The sequence below is a fragment of the Haliotis rufescens genome, unplaced genomic scaffold (assembly GCF_023055435.1).
Source record: "Haliotis rufescens isolate VD_foot unplaced genomic scaffold, xgHalRufe1.0.p SCAF_7, whole genome shotgun sequence".
NCBI classification, from domain to species: Eukaryota; Metazoa; Mollusca; class Gastropoda; order Lepetellida; family Haliotidae; genus Haliotis; species Haliotis rufescens.
In genome coordinates, this window is record NW_025964361.1 from 25,687,998 (window position 1) to 25,707,734 (window position 19,737).

General features: G+C 40.2%; 2 protein-coding genes across 8 annotated transcripts in view; one reads left to right on the forward strand and one right to left on the reverse strand.

Annotated features, from left to right (window-relative positions):
- LOC124137488 (myotubularin-related protein 6-like) overlaps positions 1 to 13,519 on the reverse strand; it is a 107,491-nt gene extending 93,972 nt beyond the window's left edge. The window contains exon 1 of one of the 3 annotated variants that reach the window (XM_048387640.1): positions 13,414 to 13,519. In XM_048387640.1, the coding sequence (XP_048243597.1) occupies positions 13,414 to 13,437 (24 nt within the window). In that variant the 5' untranslated portion in view covers positions 13,438 to 13,519. Of the gene's footprint in view, positions 1 to 12,968; positions 13,083 to 13,141; positions 13,257 to 13,413 lie in introns of those variants that run through there. The other 2 variants (XM_048387641.1, XM_048387642.1) reach the window with 2 other exon arrangements.
- The window catches only part of LOC124137490 (nucleoporin p58/p45-like), a 47,726-nt gene that overhangs the window by 2,067 nt on the left and 25,922 nt on the right, over positions 1 to 19,737 (forward strand). For 3 of the 5 annotated variants that reach the window (XM_046503814.2, XM_046503819.2, XM_046503820.2), the window contains exons 1-5: positions 13,628 to 13,712; positions 16,039 to 16,073; positions 17,173 to 17,445; positions 17,912 to 18,085; positions 18,532 to 18,597. In XM_046503814.2, coding sequence (XP_046359770.2) covers positions 13,660 to 13,712; positions 16,039 to 16,073; positions 17,173 to 17,445; positions 17,912 to 18,085; positions 18,532 to 18,597 — 601 coding nt within the window. In that variant the 5' untranslated portion in view covers positions 13,628 to 13,659. Of the gene's footprint in view, positions 1 to 13,627; positions 13,713 to 16,038; positions 16,074 to 17,172; positions 17,446 to 17,911; positions 18,086 to 18,531; positions 18,598 to 19,737 lie in introns of those variants that run through there. The other 2 variants (XM_046503815.2, XM_046503818.2) reach the window with 2 other exon arrangements.

Below are 19,737 nucleotides of genomic sequence, written 5' to 3' on the forward strand. Positions count from 1 at the left end.
ACAATGGCCGATTTGTCTGGTTCTAGAGCGGTCGTGTGAACTTTGACAGTGTTCACAATGGCCGATTTGTCTGGTTCTAGAGTAGTCGTGTGAACTTTGACAGTGTTCACAATGGCCGATTTGTCTGGTTCTAGAGTGGTCGTGTGAACTTTGACAGTGTTCACAATGGCCGATTTGTCTGGTTCTAGAGTGGTCGTGTGAACTTTGACAGTGTTCATAATGGCCGATTTGTCTGGTTCTAGACTGGTCGTGTGAACTTTGAAGGTGAAGACGCTCTACCACCAGACCACAGAGGCAGTTATACCTCACCAGGTTATGGAACATGCAAGGTCTCCCATTGGTCACTATCTATTCATGGAATGAGGCAAAAATCCATGTTGGGCTTAATGCCAGGAAACAAACACACTCTAGCATTACTGGTCTGCAATTGTCAGCTCTCTGATCATGATGATGTTTCTAAGTTTGTAAATACACATGTTCACTAAATAGTACTTTATATTGTTTACTGAGTATGAGAGAGAAGTGCTTACAAAGAAATATTTTCAGCATAAAGTATAGCCTAACAAACATTCCCTGCAGCTGGAGGAACATAAAACTTACAATGTGATAGAATAACATGCCAATTACCATGACAACAATTAACATCTGACAGATGTAGCATAGCGTTATCAACAAGACAAGTGACTGTATCACCTACTATGAACAAAAGCAGCTCAAAAACGTGATGACTCATAGACTACTCTAGCAGGCAGACAACTGAATAAGTTATCAATATTGCCTGTAAGGTAATTGTCATGTTGCGTATAAGGTAGTAATCATGTTTCCCATAAGGTAGTTGTCATGTTGCCTATAAGGTAGTTATCATATTGCCTATAAGGTAGTTGTCATATTGCCTATAAGGTAGTTGTCATATTGCCTATAAGGTAGTTGTCATATTGCCTACAAGGTAGTTGTCATATTGCCTACAAGGTAGTTGTCATATTGCCTATAAGGTAGTTGTCATATTGCCTACAAGGTAGTTGTCATGTTGCCAATAAAGTAGTTAGCATTTTGTCTAAGAAAACAAGTTTCAGTTGTAGCCATATTGCCTGTTGTACGACTGACTAATCACTGACCTTGTGAAGTAACATATTAATGTCCACATTCCAGGATATCATGTAATGTTTCTGTACTGTTTCTGAGAAATGAGAATACTTTGTCCGATGATAGAATTTAAGAATGACATTACATGATAAACAAGTTATCACTCTTGTGTGTTTTGGGATTGCAAAAGTCCTGACATTTAACATGGTAAGAATACTTCACAACACAACCATACTACCATACTTTGAAATCCCTTGCTTATATTAATGCTTAAGTTAATGAAGTTAGTTACCAACATTAATTGTTATGTTAATTATTCACAAGGTCAATTACAAGATCAAAGGTTGTTTCAGAAACAGCAATGTATGCAATGTTGTTATTTTTGAAGGATTAGATAGACACACCTTTTGACTGATGTTAGAGTTGCAGCACGTATCCGTTTAGCTGCTAAGCATCACAGGATAGAAAGTTGATAGACACTGCCACCAAGTCTACATATCAACCAACGAAAATAGTTGTCACACTGCTGAGCCACCAAATAGTTTTGTTTTGGAAACCGATCACTGAGCGTGTGATTTCAGCACTTTCACTTGGACATTTTAATACTTTCTGTGAATGTTATTATTCTCTCTCTCCCTCTTTTATCGTCTTTTGGTATGACACGACCTTCCCCCCCCAAAATCATCAAGCGTACATACATCTCATGCTGTTCATTACAAAATATTTCAAATTACATGTTCAACATTTTCAATGCATACCCGTAGCCAGGGTGTCTCAAAGACTAGCTGTGTCTTGGTCAATGATAAACAACCTGTGTTTGACATTATGCATGATGGTCAAGGAGTCTTAGCCTTCATGCCACAGCATACTGTCGCCTGCACTGTAGCAGGAATACACCAGGGCCCTAGAACACCCCTGAACAATCACTGCCAGCCCTTATCAACCCTGATGCACACACGACCCAGCTGCCCTACAGGTACCACTGTGTTGGCAGGGTAGCATGGGGACCCAGCAACAGATGAGGGGGTAGAAATAAAGGAATTTATCTGGGATTCTCAACTAAATGCCCATGGCAGGCAAATTGGAAAAAAATGTTACTTTCAAAGTTTGTTCAAATTGGGATTTTTTTAAAGTTCATAATTGTTTCATTTGGAGTTATTTTGAGATTGCATATAACGCAGTAATATAAAAATGAAGTATTAAAATCTGTATATATTTATAGGTCTTGCTGTAAGTGAATATGTAAGCAAGGATTATATCCTACCTAAATATTATCCCGGGGGGAGTTTTACTCTAGAGTGTAGTATCATACCTTAGTACCACACTGGTATGGGTTCAAATTCACAAGTGAGAATCATCCTGACATGAGAGAATTTCATCCCCGGGATAAAAAATAGGGTAGGATAATATTCACCCTTACAAATACAAGTTACTTCTTCAAAGCCATAAACTTAGTCACTAGTTATATAAACTAAAACATAGTGACATGAATTAGGACATTTTAGTTCCAAATTGGGAATTTTTAATGACATCAGACTAAATCAATCCCTGAAGTGCTGTTATTGAAACACAAGGTTTTACCTGGACTGACAAACTAGGGCACAGGGGACCCCTAATAATTAATTTAACATTTCTGCATCGTGTAAAACCCTGAAACCTAATTATTAGCGTTATTATTCTTATTCTGGAAGGAAAGAAGAAAAAGGACTTGTTTCCCCTGAGATTCCTGAAAGATGCACAAATCAGCCAGTCTCCTTGGCCGTGCTGGGATATTTTATAGGTGCTTCTTCTTTGGCAATGAGTGTATGGCATTTTGAAACAGAATATTGTGTTGACATCTGCAGAGTCACGCTTATTGACATTTTCAGGTATGAAAATCTGGAAGTATGTTTTCAATGTAGAGCTCAGTTAACTGTAGGTTTGAACCCTGAATTCAAACACACAGCTTCATGTTTTAAAGTCAACTTTCATCATTAATGCTGAATTCATCACAACTGTACATTGAACCATTTTTATCTCCATTCTACCTGCACATGTAATTTGAGTGAGTGAATATGGTTATACACAGCTGTTAGCAATATTCCAGCAATATCACAGCAGGGGACACAAGAAATGGACTTCACATGGGCGTGACAAGTGAACACCTTAACCACTAGGCTACCGCACTGCCCCTACATGTAATTTGAAATCCAGAGCTAAAAACAAATGAAGGTCAGTGAAGGACATATACCTCAATATTTAATCATACAGAAGACTTAATCTAGAATATATAATAATACCATGAATACTGACTTCCTGACATCAATAACAATAGTACCAATGGTTTAAGTGTGGGTATTGCATCTCCAACATCCAATCTGAAACATATTTTATTGTCGACATTTCTAATACTCTCTCTATTTACGTGCACACAAGCAGCATCCATCATAAAGAAATTGAAATTAGCTTTAAAATAAGCAGATCCACATTCCTTTGGCTGCTTGGCAGCAATGCCAGTTGTTTGACTGTTAAACTTGCAAGAGTTGCTCCCCTTTACCAACCAACCTGAACTGTAAGTCATCAATGAACAACTTATGATACATGTATCTATGGGTTATGTCTGAATTTGCAGCACCGAACTATTAATCTTACCACTTTTACAGGTGTTATGATCGAGTAGGGTGTGACAATGGAGCCAGTAGAATACCGAGAAGTGATTAGGTTTTTATATTTGAAAGGTCGCACACCAAAAGAAACTTTCGATGAAATGAAAGCAACTTATGGGGAAGATGCCCCATCATATGACGTGTTAAACACTGGCATCGCCAGTTCAAGTGTGGTTGGACATCTGTGGAAACAGCTGCCATTCCTGGTCACCCCCATTCAGCCATTGATGAGGACACTATCCATCAAGTGGAGACCGCCATTTTGGCAGACCGACGTATAACTTTCGCCAGTTAGCACAAGATGTCAAGATCAGTGTAGGGTCTATGGAAAAAATCATCCATGACAATTTGAACATGCATAAGGTGTCTGCACGATGGATTTCCAGGTTGCTCACACCTTTCCAAAGGAGGAACTAGTCAATAGCTCAAAGGATATCACACAGGATGAAACATGGGTCCATCACTATGATCCTGAGACTAAAGTTTAGTCGATGCAATGGGAGCATGTGGAGTCACCACCCCCAAAGAAGGCATGTGTCCAACCCTTTGCAGGCAAGGTCATGCTCATGGTGTTTTGGGACCAGCACGGAGTAGTGATGATGGATTTCTTGGCAAAGGGTACCACAATTACAGGAGCTTATTATGCTTCACTGCTGAGGAAATTGTGGGACGCTATCAAGCTTAAGAGGCGTGGCATGCTGACCAAAGGTGTCCGTCTCCTGCAAGACACTGCTCCAGAACACAACTCTCATGTTGCCCAGACAGAAGCGCGGTCCTGTGGCTATGAAATCCTTCCACATCCTCCTTACTCTCCTGACCTTGCACCATCTGACTTCCACCTCTTTCCAACCATGAAGTCATTTTTGAAGGGAAAACGTTTCACAGATGATGAAACACTGATTTCCGAAGTCAAGTCCTGGTTTGAGACGCAAAATGAGGGCTTTTACAAGCAAGGTCTCCATAGTTGCATAAAACGATGGGAGAAGTGTGTAACTCTTGCTGGTTCCTATGTGGAGAAAGACTAATACCTATGCCAAGTTTCATTCCACTAGGTCCATCGGAAGTGGGTCAGGGGTTGGGGTTGGGGTTGGGAGATGGGAGATGGGTTTGGGTTTGGGTTTGGGTTTGGGTTTGGGTTGGGATTGGGAGATGGGTTGGGGTTGGGGTTGGGGTTGGGGTTGGGGTTGGGGTTGGGAGATGGTGAGTTTGGCCTCATAGAAACCATATATATTGAGTCAAAATCTGTTCTCAGAGATTGTGCATTGGTGAAAAAACTTAGTTCAATGGTTGGTGAAAACTAAAGCTCTTTGATAATAGTTACAGAGCAATTATGTACCTCTTCTGCACTGCTGTATAAAAAATATCTGTAATTTACATTAGAAGACATGGACTGTCATGTAGCAAAGCACTTCATACAGTGAATACAGTACGTTTTCAGTAACAACCTGTCTCTTTAGTTAAAACATATTTTAATTCTCATAAAAAGGATTGGGGAAACGTTATCACGACTTAGAACACCCTCTCCCATAGATTTGCATGTATTCTTATTTACAGTTAATAATTTAAATGACAGAAAGGAAACATTCCATTGCTGAGAAGGTAATGTGTTCCACAATTTGATAGCGGATGGTATAAACGAGGATTCAGATAACTTAGTTCGTAATAGAGGCATAGTTATATTGTGAGCGGTTCTAAGTTGTATGTTACGTTTGTCCCGACAGAGTGAGGTACGAGATCTTTAAGGTATGAAGGTGTCATATTGTTATATATTTTACAAAATAAACGCTCTGATAAGGGCTCCTGCGCTCTGATAAGGGCTCCCAGGAAGTTTCGAAATATAAGTTTTTGACGGAAGTATAGGTTGGTAAACCAGTTACAATTCTTGCTGCTTCTCAGTTGGAGTTTTCTAATCTGTCACTCTGCTCTTTGGTACAACCGTCCCAAACTTCCCATGCATATTCAAAATGTGGTCTAATAAACATTACATAAATCTTATGCAACACACTACGACAGAGCATATACTTAAGCTTTCTCATTGAATGAATCGTCTTTGATGTTGTTTTAATAATTGAATCAATATGACCTGACCACCTGTCTATGGACAGACTCATGTTTCAGTTTCGTTACTGAAATTGTTTTGAATGAGTAACACATTTGTACACCCTAAGTTTCATATTCAGCTGACAGGATACCAAAACAAAAAGCAACAGTGTTTCCTTATATGCCATATAGCCTCAAAGGGCTTTTGACCTGTAGTCAGAAACCAAGAGAGGTTCTGGAGGGTCTTTTGCAATTAAATCTGAAGACTCTAAATTGTTCCATTTTAACCTCAGGTTAATGGCAAGACCCCTTAACCTCAATCAGTACCAAGAGCCTTGCACATCCCATGGTCCATGGTCCATTTCCAGTCTACAAGATTTAGAAGAGTGAGTGAGTGAGTTGGGTTTAAAGCCGCTTTTATCAGTATTCCAGTTATATCACGGCGTGTCAGCTTAATATGGGAGGAAAGCCCGAAGTGGTGCAGGTCTCAGATGTTTACCACTTCAGTGAAACCCACGAGCACGGGTATGGTGCTTACAAACCTAGAAACATAATTGGGGCGAACCGGGATTCGAACCCACAATCATAGGTTTCTGGTGTGCCCAAGGGAAGCAACTCTGCACAGCGAATCGCGGTGCCTTAGACGATTGGGCCACCCGTGACCCCTCTACAAGAAGAGACTGTGCATGAAACTAAGTCACTGGCCTTGGGCAATGAGCTACATCATCAAATTGTGTTGGCAGCCATTAAGCCTTAAGCCATTTCTGACATAACAAGTAGATGGTTGACTGTCTTCACCATAAGCATGTGACATGTTTAGTTTCGGATAGCAATCTATGGACTGCATCTCATTCAGTCTTGTTAATAAAATTCCCAATTTTGGACACAATAATGTTCCTTACCCACTTCTGAAAGTGACAAAATGTATACAATTCCTATTAATTTTACAAGTGGATTATTGGCAGCCTATAAACATGCTGTCATATTTCTATGGTAACAAAAGCTTTCAGACTTGTAACAGCTGTGATTTCACAAAAACAATACGGATCAAAATCAATCTCTCATACAGGCAGAAAAACTTTTTAAGGACAGTTATCATAATATTGAAATAAATAAGTCTCTTGTAAATGGAAATAACACCTGCATCAAGAAATCAGCCATTCAAACCACACTGGCAAATGAGAATACTGAAATTATGCACACTTTGAATAATTCTTGTGATTATCCCTCCCCCATTATTTACTAGTGCAAGTGAAGCGAGCAGTTGTGTTTTGTATGTTACCATGGTAACTATGATTTCATAGATTTGCAAAGATCAACCACAACAATGACATATGCAGTGTTGCTTAATCTGTCATTCCATCTGCGTAATCTGTCTGCAGATAATGTCTGACCTATCATGAAGTCACAGTTTTAACTGTTGATGTGAATGTTCGAGCAGACTGCTGCCTACAGACTGGTCTTCAGCGACTAACAGGATCAGGTGGTCAGGCTTGCTGACTTGGTTCATGCATGTCATCTTATCCCAATTGTGGAATATTGCTGACCGCTGCATTAAACAAAATTCAAACAACTACCAGTGGGATTCTGTTGGAGAAAAGGTCTGGAGTATCCCATGCAGTGGTCTACTAATGTCTGGCCAACAGTGCCCCGTGATTGTGGACCAGCAAGACTGGTGTTACTGGTAACTGTGATGCAGCCAGAATGTTGCTGACTGCGGTGTTAACAATATTCCTCACTTCTACACAATGTTACAAAGCCTAATTATTGCAAGACACCAGGGAAAGATCTCCACTTGATACTTCAAACTCCCAGCATTAACTATGGCGCTGTCTGAAATGCTAATTTGGACTGTTTTAGGCACTGTATGACTGAGAATAATCAATAATCCTCACACAAGATAAGTAGGCAGTAGGAGTTTCTTACAAGACTCATAAACATGATAAAATCAAAATGTGCACACAAACACATGGTTGAGACATAGAACATAATGAGAGTACAACTGAAGGCTCTGATACAAATGTGTACGACAGAGCCCATATATCGATCTGTGGTCATGTGAAGTACAATTACTTCCCGGGAATGTTCTCCAACCCATGCACTTTGTACAACACTGCTGCTTGTGCTGCATGCACTTTGTACAACACTGCTGCTTGTGCTGCATGCACTTTGTACAACACTGCTGCTTGTGCTGCATGCACTCTGTACAACACTGCTGCTTGTGTAGCATACACATTGTACAACACTGCTGCTTGTGCTGCATGCACTTTGTACAACACTGCTGCTTGTGCTGCATGCACTCTGTACAACACTGCTACTTGTGTAGTATACACATTGTACAACACTGCTGCTTGTCCTGCATGCACTTTGTACAACACTGCTGCTTGTTCTGCATGCACTTTGTACAACACTGCTGCTTGTGTAGCATACACTTTGTATAACACTTCGGCTTGTGTAGCACACACTTTGTATAACACTGCGGCTTGTGTAGCATACACACTGTAAAACACTGCTGCTTGTATAGCATACACATTGTACAACACTGCTGCTTGTCTAGCATACACTTTGTACAACACTGCTGCTTGTGTAGCAGACACATTGTACAACACTGCTGCTTGTGCTGCATGCACTTTGTACAACACTGCTGCTTGTGCTGCATGCACTCTGTACAACACTGCTGCTTGTTCTGCATGCACTTTGTACAACACTGCTGCTTGTGCTGCATGCACTCTGTACAACACTGCTGCTTGTGTAGCATACACTTTGTATAACACTGCGGCTTGTGTAGCACACACTTTGTATAACACTGCGGCTTGTGTAGCATACACACTGTATAACACTGCGGCTTGTGTAGCATACACACTGTAAAACACTGCTGCTTGTATAGCATACACATTGTACAACACTGCTGCTTGTCTAGCATACACATTGTACAACACTGCTGCTTGTGTAGTATACACATTGTACAACACTGCTGCTTGTGCTGCATGCACTTTGTACAACACTGCTGCTTGTGCTGCATGCACTCTGTACAACACTGCTGCTTGTGTAGTATACACATTGTACAACACTGCTGCTTGTGCTGCATGCACTTTGTACAACACTGCTGCTTGTGCTGCATGCACTTTGTACAACACTGCTGCTTGTGCTGCATGCACTCTGTACAACACTGCTGCTTGTGTAGCATACACTTTTCACAACACTGCTGCTTGTATAGCATACACACTGTACAACACTGCTGCTTGTAAAGCATACACATTGTACAACACTGCTGCTTGTGTAGCATACACTTTGTACAACACTGCTGCTTGTGTAGCACACACTTTTTACAACACTGCTGCTTGTGTAGCATACACATTGTACAACACTGCTGCTTGTGTAGCATACACACTGTACAACACTGCTGCTTGTATAGCATACACATTGTACAACACTGACACTTGTGTAGCACACACTTTGTACAACACTGCTGCTTGTGTAGCATACACATTGTACAACACTGCTGCTTGTGTAGCACACACTTTGTACAACACTGCTGCTTGTGTAGCACACACTTTGTACAACACTGCTGCTTGTGAAGCATGCACTTTGTACAACACTGCTGCTTGTGTAGCATACACATTGTACAACACTGCTGCTTGTGTTGCATACACTTTGTATAACACTGACCCTTGTGTTGCATACACTTTGTATAACACTGACCCTTGTGTTGCATACACTTTGTATAACACTGCTGCTTGTGCTGCATGCACTTTGTATAACACTGCTGCTTGTGTTGCATGCACTTTGTATAACACTGCTGCTTGTGTTGCATACACTTTGTACAACACTGCTGCTTGTGTTGCATACACATTGTACAACACTGCTGCTTGTGTTGCATGCACTTTGTATAACACTGCTGCTTGTGTTGCATACACTTTGTACAACACTGCTGCTTGTGTTGCATAAACTTTGTACAACACTGCTGCTTGTGTAGAATGCACTTTGTATAACACTGCCACTTGTGTTGCATGCACTTTGTACAACACAGCCGCTTGTGCTGCATGCACTTTCTACAACACTGTTGACCATGCTGCATGCACTTTGTACAACACTGCCGCTTGTGCTGCATGCACTTTCTACAACACTGTCGACCGGGCTGCATGCATTTTTTACAACACTGTTGACCATCCTGCATGCACTTTGTATAACACTGCTGCCCGAGCTGCATGCATTTTGTACATTTTAGCAAATGTAAAGGTAAATTTACACAATTGCATGTACACAGTTAATTATTCTCAACCCTGTGGAATATTTCAGAGTTGGTAAAATCTCACACGACCAGGTCATCGGATATTTATGTTTCCATAAACATTCCAATGATCAAAAAAAACCTCCATTATCAATGAATACCAAGCCTAGCAATTTAGGTTATCTCTATGTTCTCTCTTGGTCCAATTTCAGGGATATGAGGTCTGCCTAATGCAACCATTGATGACCCTTATTCACGTGGCAAGGAGAAGTAGTCTATGAGATGTTCACTAAAAACTCACCTTCGTGGATTCTATTGCAGTGTAGTTCTGCCAACACCCAAAGGTTCCCCCTAGTTCTGTATTACGCTGAAGATGCCAACCCTTTCCTCTCCTAGTATTGGTTCTCTTACCCAGTTGTCTCTAGGTTCCAGGTGCTCCTTGACCTTCCCACATACTTCAGCAAATGTGTGTGCATACGACAAATAGCATACCATTCATTGTCAGTATCATCATGGTACATACTTTCCCACAGAGCTGTATCTCTGTTTGTCTTCCATACAGATTTGTCTTAATAAGCCAGCCAGTATTGTCAAACCTGGTAAGGAAATTGTCTCCTTAATCTTCTGCAATGTGAAATAAGTCGCTCCATGTTGAATACTTGCCACCACAGGATGCTGAAGATGTGGCTTTTGCACTTACTGCCCTCAATCAGTGTTAAAATCAATATATAACACCTGACTAAAACTTAGCAAAGGCATAGAAATTATACTTATACTCACATGTGCAAATATAAACGTGTAATTTTGTATATGTGAGTAAAAGTTGTGCATGCGAATAGGGCTTTAGAGGCATGCATAAAGAAATCACTATTAACATTTTAGTAGCAAATCTTCAGTTCGACAGAATTTGGCTGGCCACAGACAATCGGGCAGGTGGCTATTTTGCACACTGTCTATAAACAGCACTTGAAATGCTCTATCTTGTAATTTTCCCAATTTTTAAAAAAATGTCAAATATTGACTGGTTCAAGAAGTCCTTTCAGCATCTTCAGCCCATTACACAGTTAACAACTTTGCCAAATTTTAATAAGTATTTTGTAACGATCTTCTGGTCATGACACCAAACCCCAATACGGCCATGTGATTCCAAAACTAAGTTTCTATTTCGACTACAGCAGTTCTTATAATATTAATGGAGTGTCTAGACTGGACAGATGCAATACAATAAATAGAGTTCATATCAGTTGATAAACAAGACACGTTCGTAGCAGAATGTGAAAGGCTAAATAATACTCTCTTTACCAGTGTCTGGGTCCATGAAAATTTAGTCCTTGTTATTTTTTCACCAAAAATAAAGAATTCGCTCAATGTATGTTTTTTATGAAATGTTGAACTAAGATTACTTTCCAATGTTGAAACAATGTCAGATTTCAAAATATGTTCAAATATCAAAAGGCCAATGTTAAAAAAAATGTAAATACAGTGTTTTTCAACGTAGCAACTTCAGATAAACAAACTTCAACATTTAAACTATGTCATGTTCCTCCTGGGATTGTCCCCATGTGGGGAATCGATCCTGGGCCTTGGGCGTTACAACCCCACCGCCCCAATACACATGTCATATTGCCATAATTTGACTTTCGTAAGTCATAGTCCAGATATTATTTGCCTGTTGCTTCATGGTGTTTTCCTGTTTGTGATCACTGATTGGTCGATATTTAACAGAGAATCATCAAACTTATCCATACTTATAAATAACAACTTGGTGAAAAGCAAGAAAGTTTTATTATAGTTGCTGATTAATTTCTTCCCATTTTTGCACATTATGTATCTCACATTAAGTAATGATTTGGGTCATTGTTTGATGAATCACCAGTACTAGTGCACATGGGTGCAAAGCTAAGACATACGTCAAAATCATAGTGCCTACAGGTTATATTTCCTGTCTCTACATGCTAAGTCTACTGGCGGAAGGTCAGTTGTTCGATCATACCAAAAGACCTTCAAAGATGGTTCTTGTTGTTACCTTGCCTGGCGCTCAGCATTAATGATAGAAAACAAGGACTTGTTGGCTCAGAGTCAGTATACAAAGTCTGAGTGGGGTATCCATGTTAAACTGCGGCATGGTACCTCAGTGGGCTAGCACTATAAAACCGGCATTAGTCGCTATATGTAAGTGCAATAATCTTGAACGAGACATTTAACAATGTTACTTCAGCTCACCTCTACTGGCATCAACGAACACAAAATATACAAGTTTATGCCTTGGCTGTTATCAATTCATTTTACGAGAAAATTTACAAGGCAAAGACTTGTAAACAATGATAAAGGTACAACCTAATCAACATGCTTTGTCGTAATGGTTCATAAGAGAATTAAATAAATCTGCTGTCAACAGTTGTGGATATCATCTTCCAGCTAATTAAAGATAAATAACAAAAGACATTCTTTAAACACATTTCATCAGAGTTTTGATAAAACTGTCAGGGATTCATGCAGAAAAGTTTGTGAATGTCAAATAATAACACAATAATTATTCACACATACTGGTAATTGATCTGATCATTAATCTGACAAACATTTCACAGCAGCAATAAAATTGGTAAAATATTAATATATTTCAATATACACTTTCACAGCTTATGATTACTGAATCGACCGTGTTCACTGTTACATTCTCATTACAAATAATACTACATGTAATCAAAGATCTTATTTCATCACAGAGTCATCAATATTGCATGCAATTTAAATCACTTGTTGATTTATTTTAACAAGTAAAACTCTATTGATTTTTTTTTTTACTTGAAAGAAGAGGAAGTGATTCTTATCTGCACTGTCCCGCAGACCATTGCGAAAATAATGCATTTGACAGAGATATTAATTAGTTTTTTAGACTTGCTGAAATGATTATTTAAATGGCCCCTACCAGTCACTTCAACAGTTTAATCATAAAATCACAAATTTACCCTCATTAAAACCGACATCTGGCCTTTATCGCTCCTTTGGATGAAAACCGTGTTGCAGACGACAAAACGTCTGCAGCCGACCGTTCGTGGGGAGGTACAGGAATTGCCAGGAATTTAGAACGTGTTCCAAATTGATGAAGAAGGCATGTCACCCCATTCTACAACCTCCTTACCTTCATTTCCGGTGGCATCACCACTACCAACGTAGCCGGGACTGCTACGGCATTAGGACATCATTATCATAAAATACGAAAAGAACAGCCTTATATTTGGATTCCGTCATTGGCAGCATAGATTAGTTGATCAGCCCATCCAACCAAAACAAGATATCACCTGACGCATCTCGCCTCTGAGAAAGCTTGGAATAGGTCTCAAATGAATTAAAATTATGGACAAATAAATTCCCACGCTGTTTAATATATTGTCATCATATTTATGACCGTACCTTTGGAGTCCTTATACAGTCCATGATGGCAGGCGATGTCTTGCTTCCTTATTCTTCTGTAGCAGACAGCGCCATGACACCTCCCCAGTGCTTAATTTTTCGTATTATTTTTTAAAACTATCATTACTTCTGAACATCTTTACTAAAAAGTCAGAGTGATTTGGTATTTAAACAAATAAATGTTGCATTCATCAATTCATTATTGCTCAACAGTCGTGAACGTCCTTCACCTTTTAAAGCGCCAAAATGGCGACTGGATTCACGTTTGGTGCTGGTCAAACTGGTTCGCCTGCAGGAGGGTAATTCAGTTTAATATGTTTGTCTTTAAGCGAACATGGTTTATCAACACACATTGGCCAAACCAAATGTTTACATATGTTTCATAAACATAACCTCCTATAGATGATTTTATTTCGACATCGCGAATCGTTCGGTTTTCGATCACAAGGGGCACCTGCTGCACACTTTCTTTTGACACCAAGTATAGGCTTTTTCCCGTGACCATGTTCGTTCCTCGTTGAACACTAACTTCACAACATAACGATATATTAGAAATCCCGTCCTATACTGATTAACGTTAAAAAACTATAAAAATCGTAACTATAAATTTCAATGTTTCAGCTTTGAGGAATAATTAACAGATCGGAGATAATCACAGATCGGAGATAACCACAGATCGTCTGTTAATAGGATTAGTGTTTTGGGCCACAATGCAGTTTACCGGGCACAGCCCGAGCTCTACCATCCGCTCAGTTACCGCGCTATAGTGCCACTGCTGTCTCGTTATACCGTTCCCATGCCTCACGCTCTGGTGACTCTCGCTTCACGATCCAGCACCCGTTTTCGGTCTTAGGGAAACTTACACATCTTTACAATCAACACCCATTCTCGGTCTTAGGGAAACTAACACATCTTTACGATCAAACACCCGTTCTAGGTCTTAGGGAAACTTACACATCTTTACGATCCAACACCTGTTTTCGGTCTTGGGGAAACTTACACGTCTTTACGATCCAAAACCCCTTTTCGGTCATTATGGTTAGCTTGCTTTGGGCAAGGGTTAGCCATAAATTCTTACCTTTTCAAGCGTTAATTCGGTTAATCCCATTGGTCGGTCATGTTGACATAAACAATTGTGGGTGTAGTTTCAAGAAAAGATGAATGGGAGAGCGGACCGTGACGTCACACGCATGCACAATTCATTGTTTACTGAATTACGCATGCAAGTCGATGGTGATTCTAATGACCCGTTAAACGAGCACTGATTACATGTGATAGCGCTTGTGGTCCAGTGGTAGAGCGTCGGCTAATTAACGCATTAATTAGCAGAGCCGGTGAGCCGGCGAAGAGCGTTCGAGCCCCCACAGCGCTAATTTGATCTGAAAAAGTGCTCGGTAAAGTGCACTACTCCCGTGTATTGCAACGAAGAACATAACAAGTGGTCCTTTTGTGTTCGTTATAACCATAGTTTACTGTTTACCAAGGACCTGTGGAATTTTAATCATGTTAATATACGAGTCCCAAGCTGGATCCAACTATGTAAAAGTTGTGTTGGTTTACTGAAACTAAGTATTTGCTTTGTATTAAATCATTCCAAATAATTATTTGAGGCGTTGTGTTATGTCATGTTGTGTGGAAATAAGAACAAACAATTTACAAACAATCAATATCCTGATTTCCATTTTGAAGCGAAGTTGATTTTTGTATTATTGATTACTGTAAGTGTGTGTTTGTATGTACACAGGAGTGATTGCCAGATTTACTTGTAAAAACATTCTAGCCATGGATAAGTTTGTCAGTAAAATGCCTGCAACAATTGGCACAGGTGCAAGACTAGGAATTATTGATATATTATAAGGAGCACAGAATTTTGTGCAGAATTTTCAACAATTGCCTGCAGAATCTTTATTTTGATGCTGCGGAATACAGCTTGGATTGGCTTCAGCCATGTATATACTCGTTGCAGTACATTGCTTTGCTAATCAAACATCAGAGGGCCATGTAACATGTGGTGTCTCCTTAGCAATGGATAAATAAAAGTTATAAGTAAGTGACTTTGTTCGAAATATGCTTCTGTACAACCAGCAGTGAATGGGTACCTGGGAGGATGACATGAAATGTGACTGTTGATCTTCTAGCTCTTTCTTGAGGCAGCTTGGGTTATAGACTCCCCTGGCATCCAAGAATGACAATGGAGTATTATTATTCTTAGTTTTCACATATCAGTGATATATGTTATTATTTTCACAGTGTATACAACTTAAGAGATTTAAGAAAAACAACTGTAACAAAACATTGTGTTCTCAGATCCAATTATTGTGAACTTCTGTACCTGTATGTAGCATGTAGCATGAAAGTGTAGTCTGTCATACAGACCCTGAAACAAATATATCCAATACAGCTCATGTAAGTCTATAATATTTGCCAAGTCTAGATTACTGCAGTATCAGTCTGAAAATGAAGAATGTCTCTTGGCTCCTTTTTATCATATTTTATAACTATAATCATGATAATTTAACAACTTTTTTTTTCTTTAAAATATTTTCATTTCAGAGACTAGAGTAAGTCTACTGAAAATGCTGAGGTTTGTGTCAGTAGAAACTTATGAAAGGTGTTCTTTTTCAGATTTAACTTTGGTACTACCCCTGCAGCAACTACTGGTAAGTATTTCATGGTTTCATTAGTGTACCAGTGTTTGATATTGGCTAAACACATCAATGTTGCAATAAAGGCAATGGGCCTTGAATGTTAGAAGTTTAACTATGCTATAGTGAGTGAGTGAGTTTGGTTTAACGCTGCTTTTAACAGTATTCCAGTCATATCACGGCGTGTCAGCTTAATGTGGGAGGAAAGCCCGAAGTGATGCAGGTCTCAGACGTTTACCACTTCGGTGAAACCCACGAGCACGGGTACGGTGCTGACTAACCTAGAAACATAATCGGGGCGAACCGGGATTCGAACCCACAATCATATGTTTCTGGCGTGCCTAAGGGACGCAACTCTACACAGCGAATCGCGGCGCCTTAGACGACTGGGCCACCCGTGCCCCCCAACTATGCTATAGAGTTGTCCTGAAGTACCCGAAGATTCCCCTTGATAAAAGTCCAATGCCTTGACCAGCCTAACTGATCATTAGTATTTATGTAGGTCAAATGCGCCTCAATAGTGTCAATAACTAAATATAAGATTTTCGAGGATGTTGAAAGCCCCTGGGGATTCTGGATTGGACAAGGCCCCAGGGAACCTATGCTGGGTGTAGGAGGTGGATCGGATAGTCAGTTTGATGACTTGGATGATAGCATGTCATCGTACCCCGATAGCATGAATTGTTGCTCATAATATCAATCACTGGATTGTCTGGTCCTTATGCGATTAATCATGTTTTGGTTTTTTAAAAGCATTGTTTATTGTTAAGCAAGTTTATCTCTGCAGATATTGTAATATGCAGCTACTAGCCGACTCGTTTCGCTTCAAAACATGGAATGTGAACTCACGGGCAGATGACCATGTCTCTCTGTCGGATTAACAAGACTGATTACTGAGTGAATTCGGTAATATTAGACTCTTGGAGTAACAGGTCTTAACAGCACAATCAACTCTATTAGATATGGAAAGGGCTTTGTTGCTTTATTTAAACACAAAAAAAATAAGATGGTATACTCAATTTTATTGCTCTTAACCCGAGAAAATAGTTATAAATTAAATATATACCATGTGACAAATGTGTGGAATGCCATGGCATATTCTCTCTACTTGCAGCTGCAACTGGAATAGGATTTGGACAACCTGCAGCATCGGGCTTTGGCTTCGGAGCCACTGCTGCAAGGACCACGGCAACAGGCGTCACACTTGGAACCACCACTCAGGCCACCGGGGGTGGGTTCTCCCTCGGTGGCACTGTGGGGTTCCCGGGGACGCTGGGGGGTACAACTGCTACTACCTCTGCTCCATCGCTGGGGGCATCAGGGGGCTTCTCCCTCACTGTTCCGGGGGCAGCAACAACGACAGCGACTGTGCCAGCTTTGGGAGGAGGTAGGGCTGTCTTTCTCTTCCTCTCCTTTAACCAGCCTACCAGCATGTGGTTGTATTGTTTCATAAGACATCATGTGGTTGTATGGTATCAGAAGTCAGTGATCATGTGGTTGTATTGATTCAGCAGTCAGTGAGTATGTGGTTGTATTATTTCAGCAGAGAGCATTTGGTTGTATTGTTTTGTTCGAGAGCATTTGGTTGTATTGCTTTGTTAGAGAGCATTTGGTTGTATTATTCCAGCAGTCAGTGAGCATGTGGTTGTATTATTTCAACGGAGAGCATGTGTGGTTGTATTGTGTCATCAGAGAGCATATGTGGTTGATTTGTTTCAACGGAAAGCATGTGGTTGTATTGGTTATTTCAGCAGTCAGTGAGCACGTGTGCTTGTGTTATTTCAGCAGTCAGTGAGCATGTGTGCTTGTGTTATTTCAGCAGTCAGTGAGCATGTGTGCTTGTGTTATTTCAGCAGGCACAAGTGCTGCAGGTGGATTTAGCTTTGGCCTTGGGGCAACGACAACAACTCCAGCTACATCTACAGTTGCAGCTCCCATTACAGGTCTGGGTCTAGGTGCTGCAGTTGGGGCGGCTCCTGCCGGCGGCTTCAGTTTCGGCAAACCGACCAGTGTGGCACCTACACTAGGTATGCATACTTCCCACCACCACTGTTGTATCTCCCAGACATAAACTTAAGAGAGTTAAAACACTATGATTAGACATAACTAGGCGGCCATAGGAGTTTTCATCTTGGCCCTGTTGTACAAAGCGTCTTAGCGCTACAATTATCGGAAGTCTTTGTTAAAGCATGGGAGTTACAATAGTATTAGCGCTAAGATTATTTTTTACAACAGGGCCAGCACCTCTCTGTTCTCTCTGAAGGCACAGTGGTTCCACTGTGATTTAACAGGAATACCACTGATTGCAGCATAAAATAACAAACACAATGAGATCCTCATACAAATTGAATTTTCATAATTCCAAAAGAGGTAAACATAACAAATAAGATCGGCATTAATTGGAGAGAAAGAGGTTTCTGCTATAGTGACAGATTTCCAATAGCCACAGTGTAAACCTATGTTTCTGGTTAAGGGAAGCCAGTTGGGACCCTTGCTGTGGATGCTGCACCATTTAATACAAGTCAAAAGTTTGGTGGTGGTGAGTTAGACTTGAATTGAAACATCTTCTGACTGGCTTCTCGTACTCTATGTCTACTACGCTGGCTTGGTTCTGTTAGTGGAGAACATGCTATAGATTAGGGGTGTCACGATAAATCGAAATATCGATATATTGCTGTTGGTAAGGACTTAAAGCCAATAAATCGATTGTTAAATCAGTTTCTGATCAAAAGTCTTGATTTCAGTTAGGAATATCGATAGTTTCGATTGTATTTACCATATCAATAAAATGCTGTTCAAATTGTTTTTTCTTTTGATCATGAGTGGAAGTAATTTACACATGGTAATGTGAAAGTCTCTTTTTCTTAAATTATTAGGTTAAAGAAAATCCAAATCAGTCATATCTCAAACTTTACTTTTTATTTGTTGTTATGGTTGGTGTATACGGAACTACAGCTACCAAGGAAGTGGCACCACCACATGTAGTACATGAAATACCTTGGTGTATACTGATCTACAGCTACCAAGCAAGTGGCACCACCACATGTAGTACATGAAATACCTTGGTGTATACGGATCTGCAGCTACCAAGGAAGTGGCACCACCACATGTAGTACATGAAATACCTTGGTGTATACTGATCTACAGCTACCAAGCAAGTGGCACCACCACATGTAGTACATGAAATACCTTGGTGTATACGGATCTACAGCTACCAAGCAAGTGGCACCACCACATGTAGTACATGAAATACGTTGGTGTATACAGATCTACAGCTACCAAGCAAGTGGCACCACCACATGTAGTACATGAAATACCTTGGTGTATACGGATCTGCAGCTACCAAGGAAGTGGCACTACCACATGTAGTACATGAAATACCTTGGTGTATACGGATCTACAGCTACCAAGGAAGTGGCACCACCACATGTAGTACATGAAATACGTTGGTGTATACGGATCTACAGCTACAAGGCAAGTGGCACCACCATATGTAGTACATGAAATACCTTGGTGTATACGGATCTGCAGCTACCAAGGAAGTGGCACTACCACATGTAGTACATGAAATACCTTGGTGTATACGGATCTACAGCTACCAAGGAAGTGGCACCACCACATGTATTACATGAAATACCTTGGTGTATATGGATCTACAGCTACCAAGGCAGTGGCACCA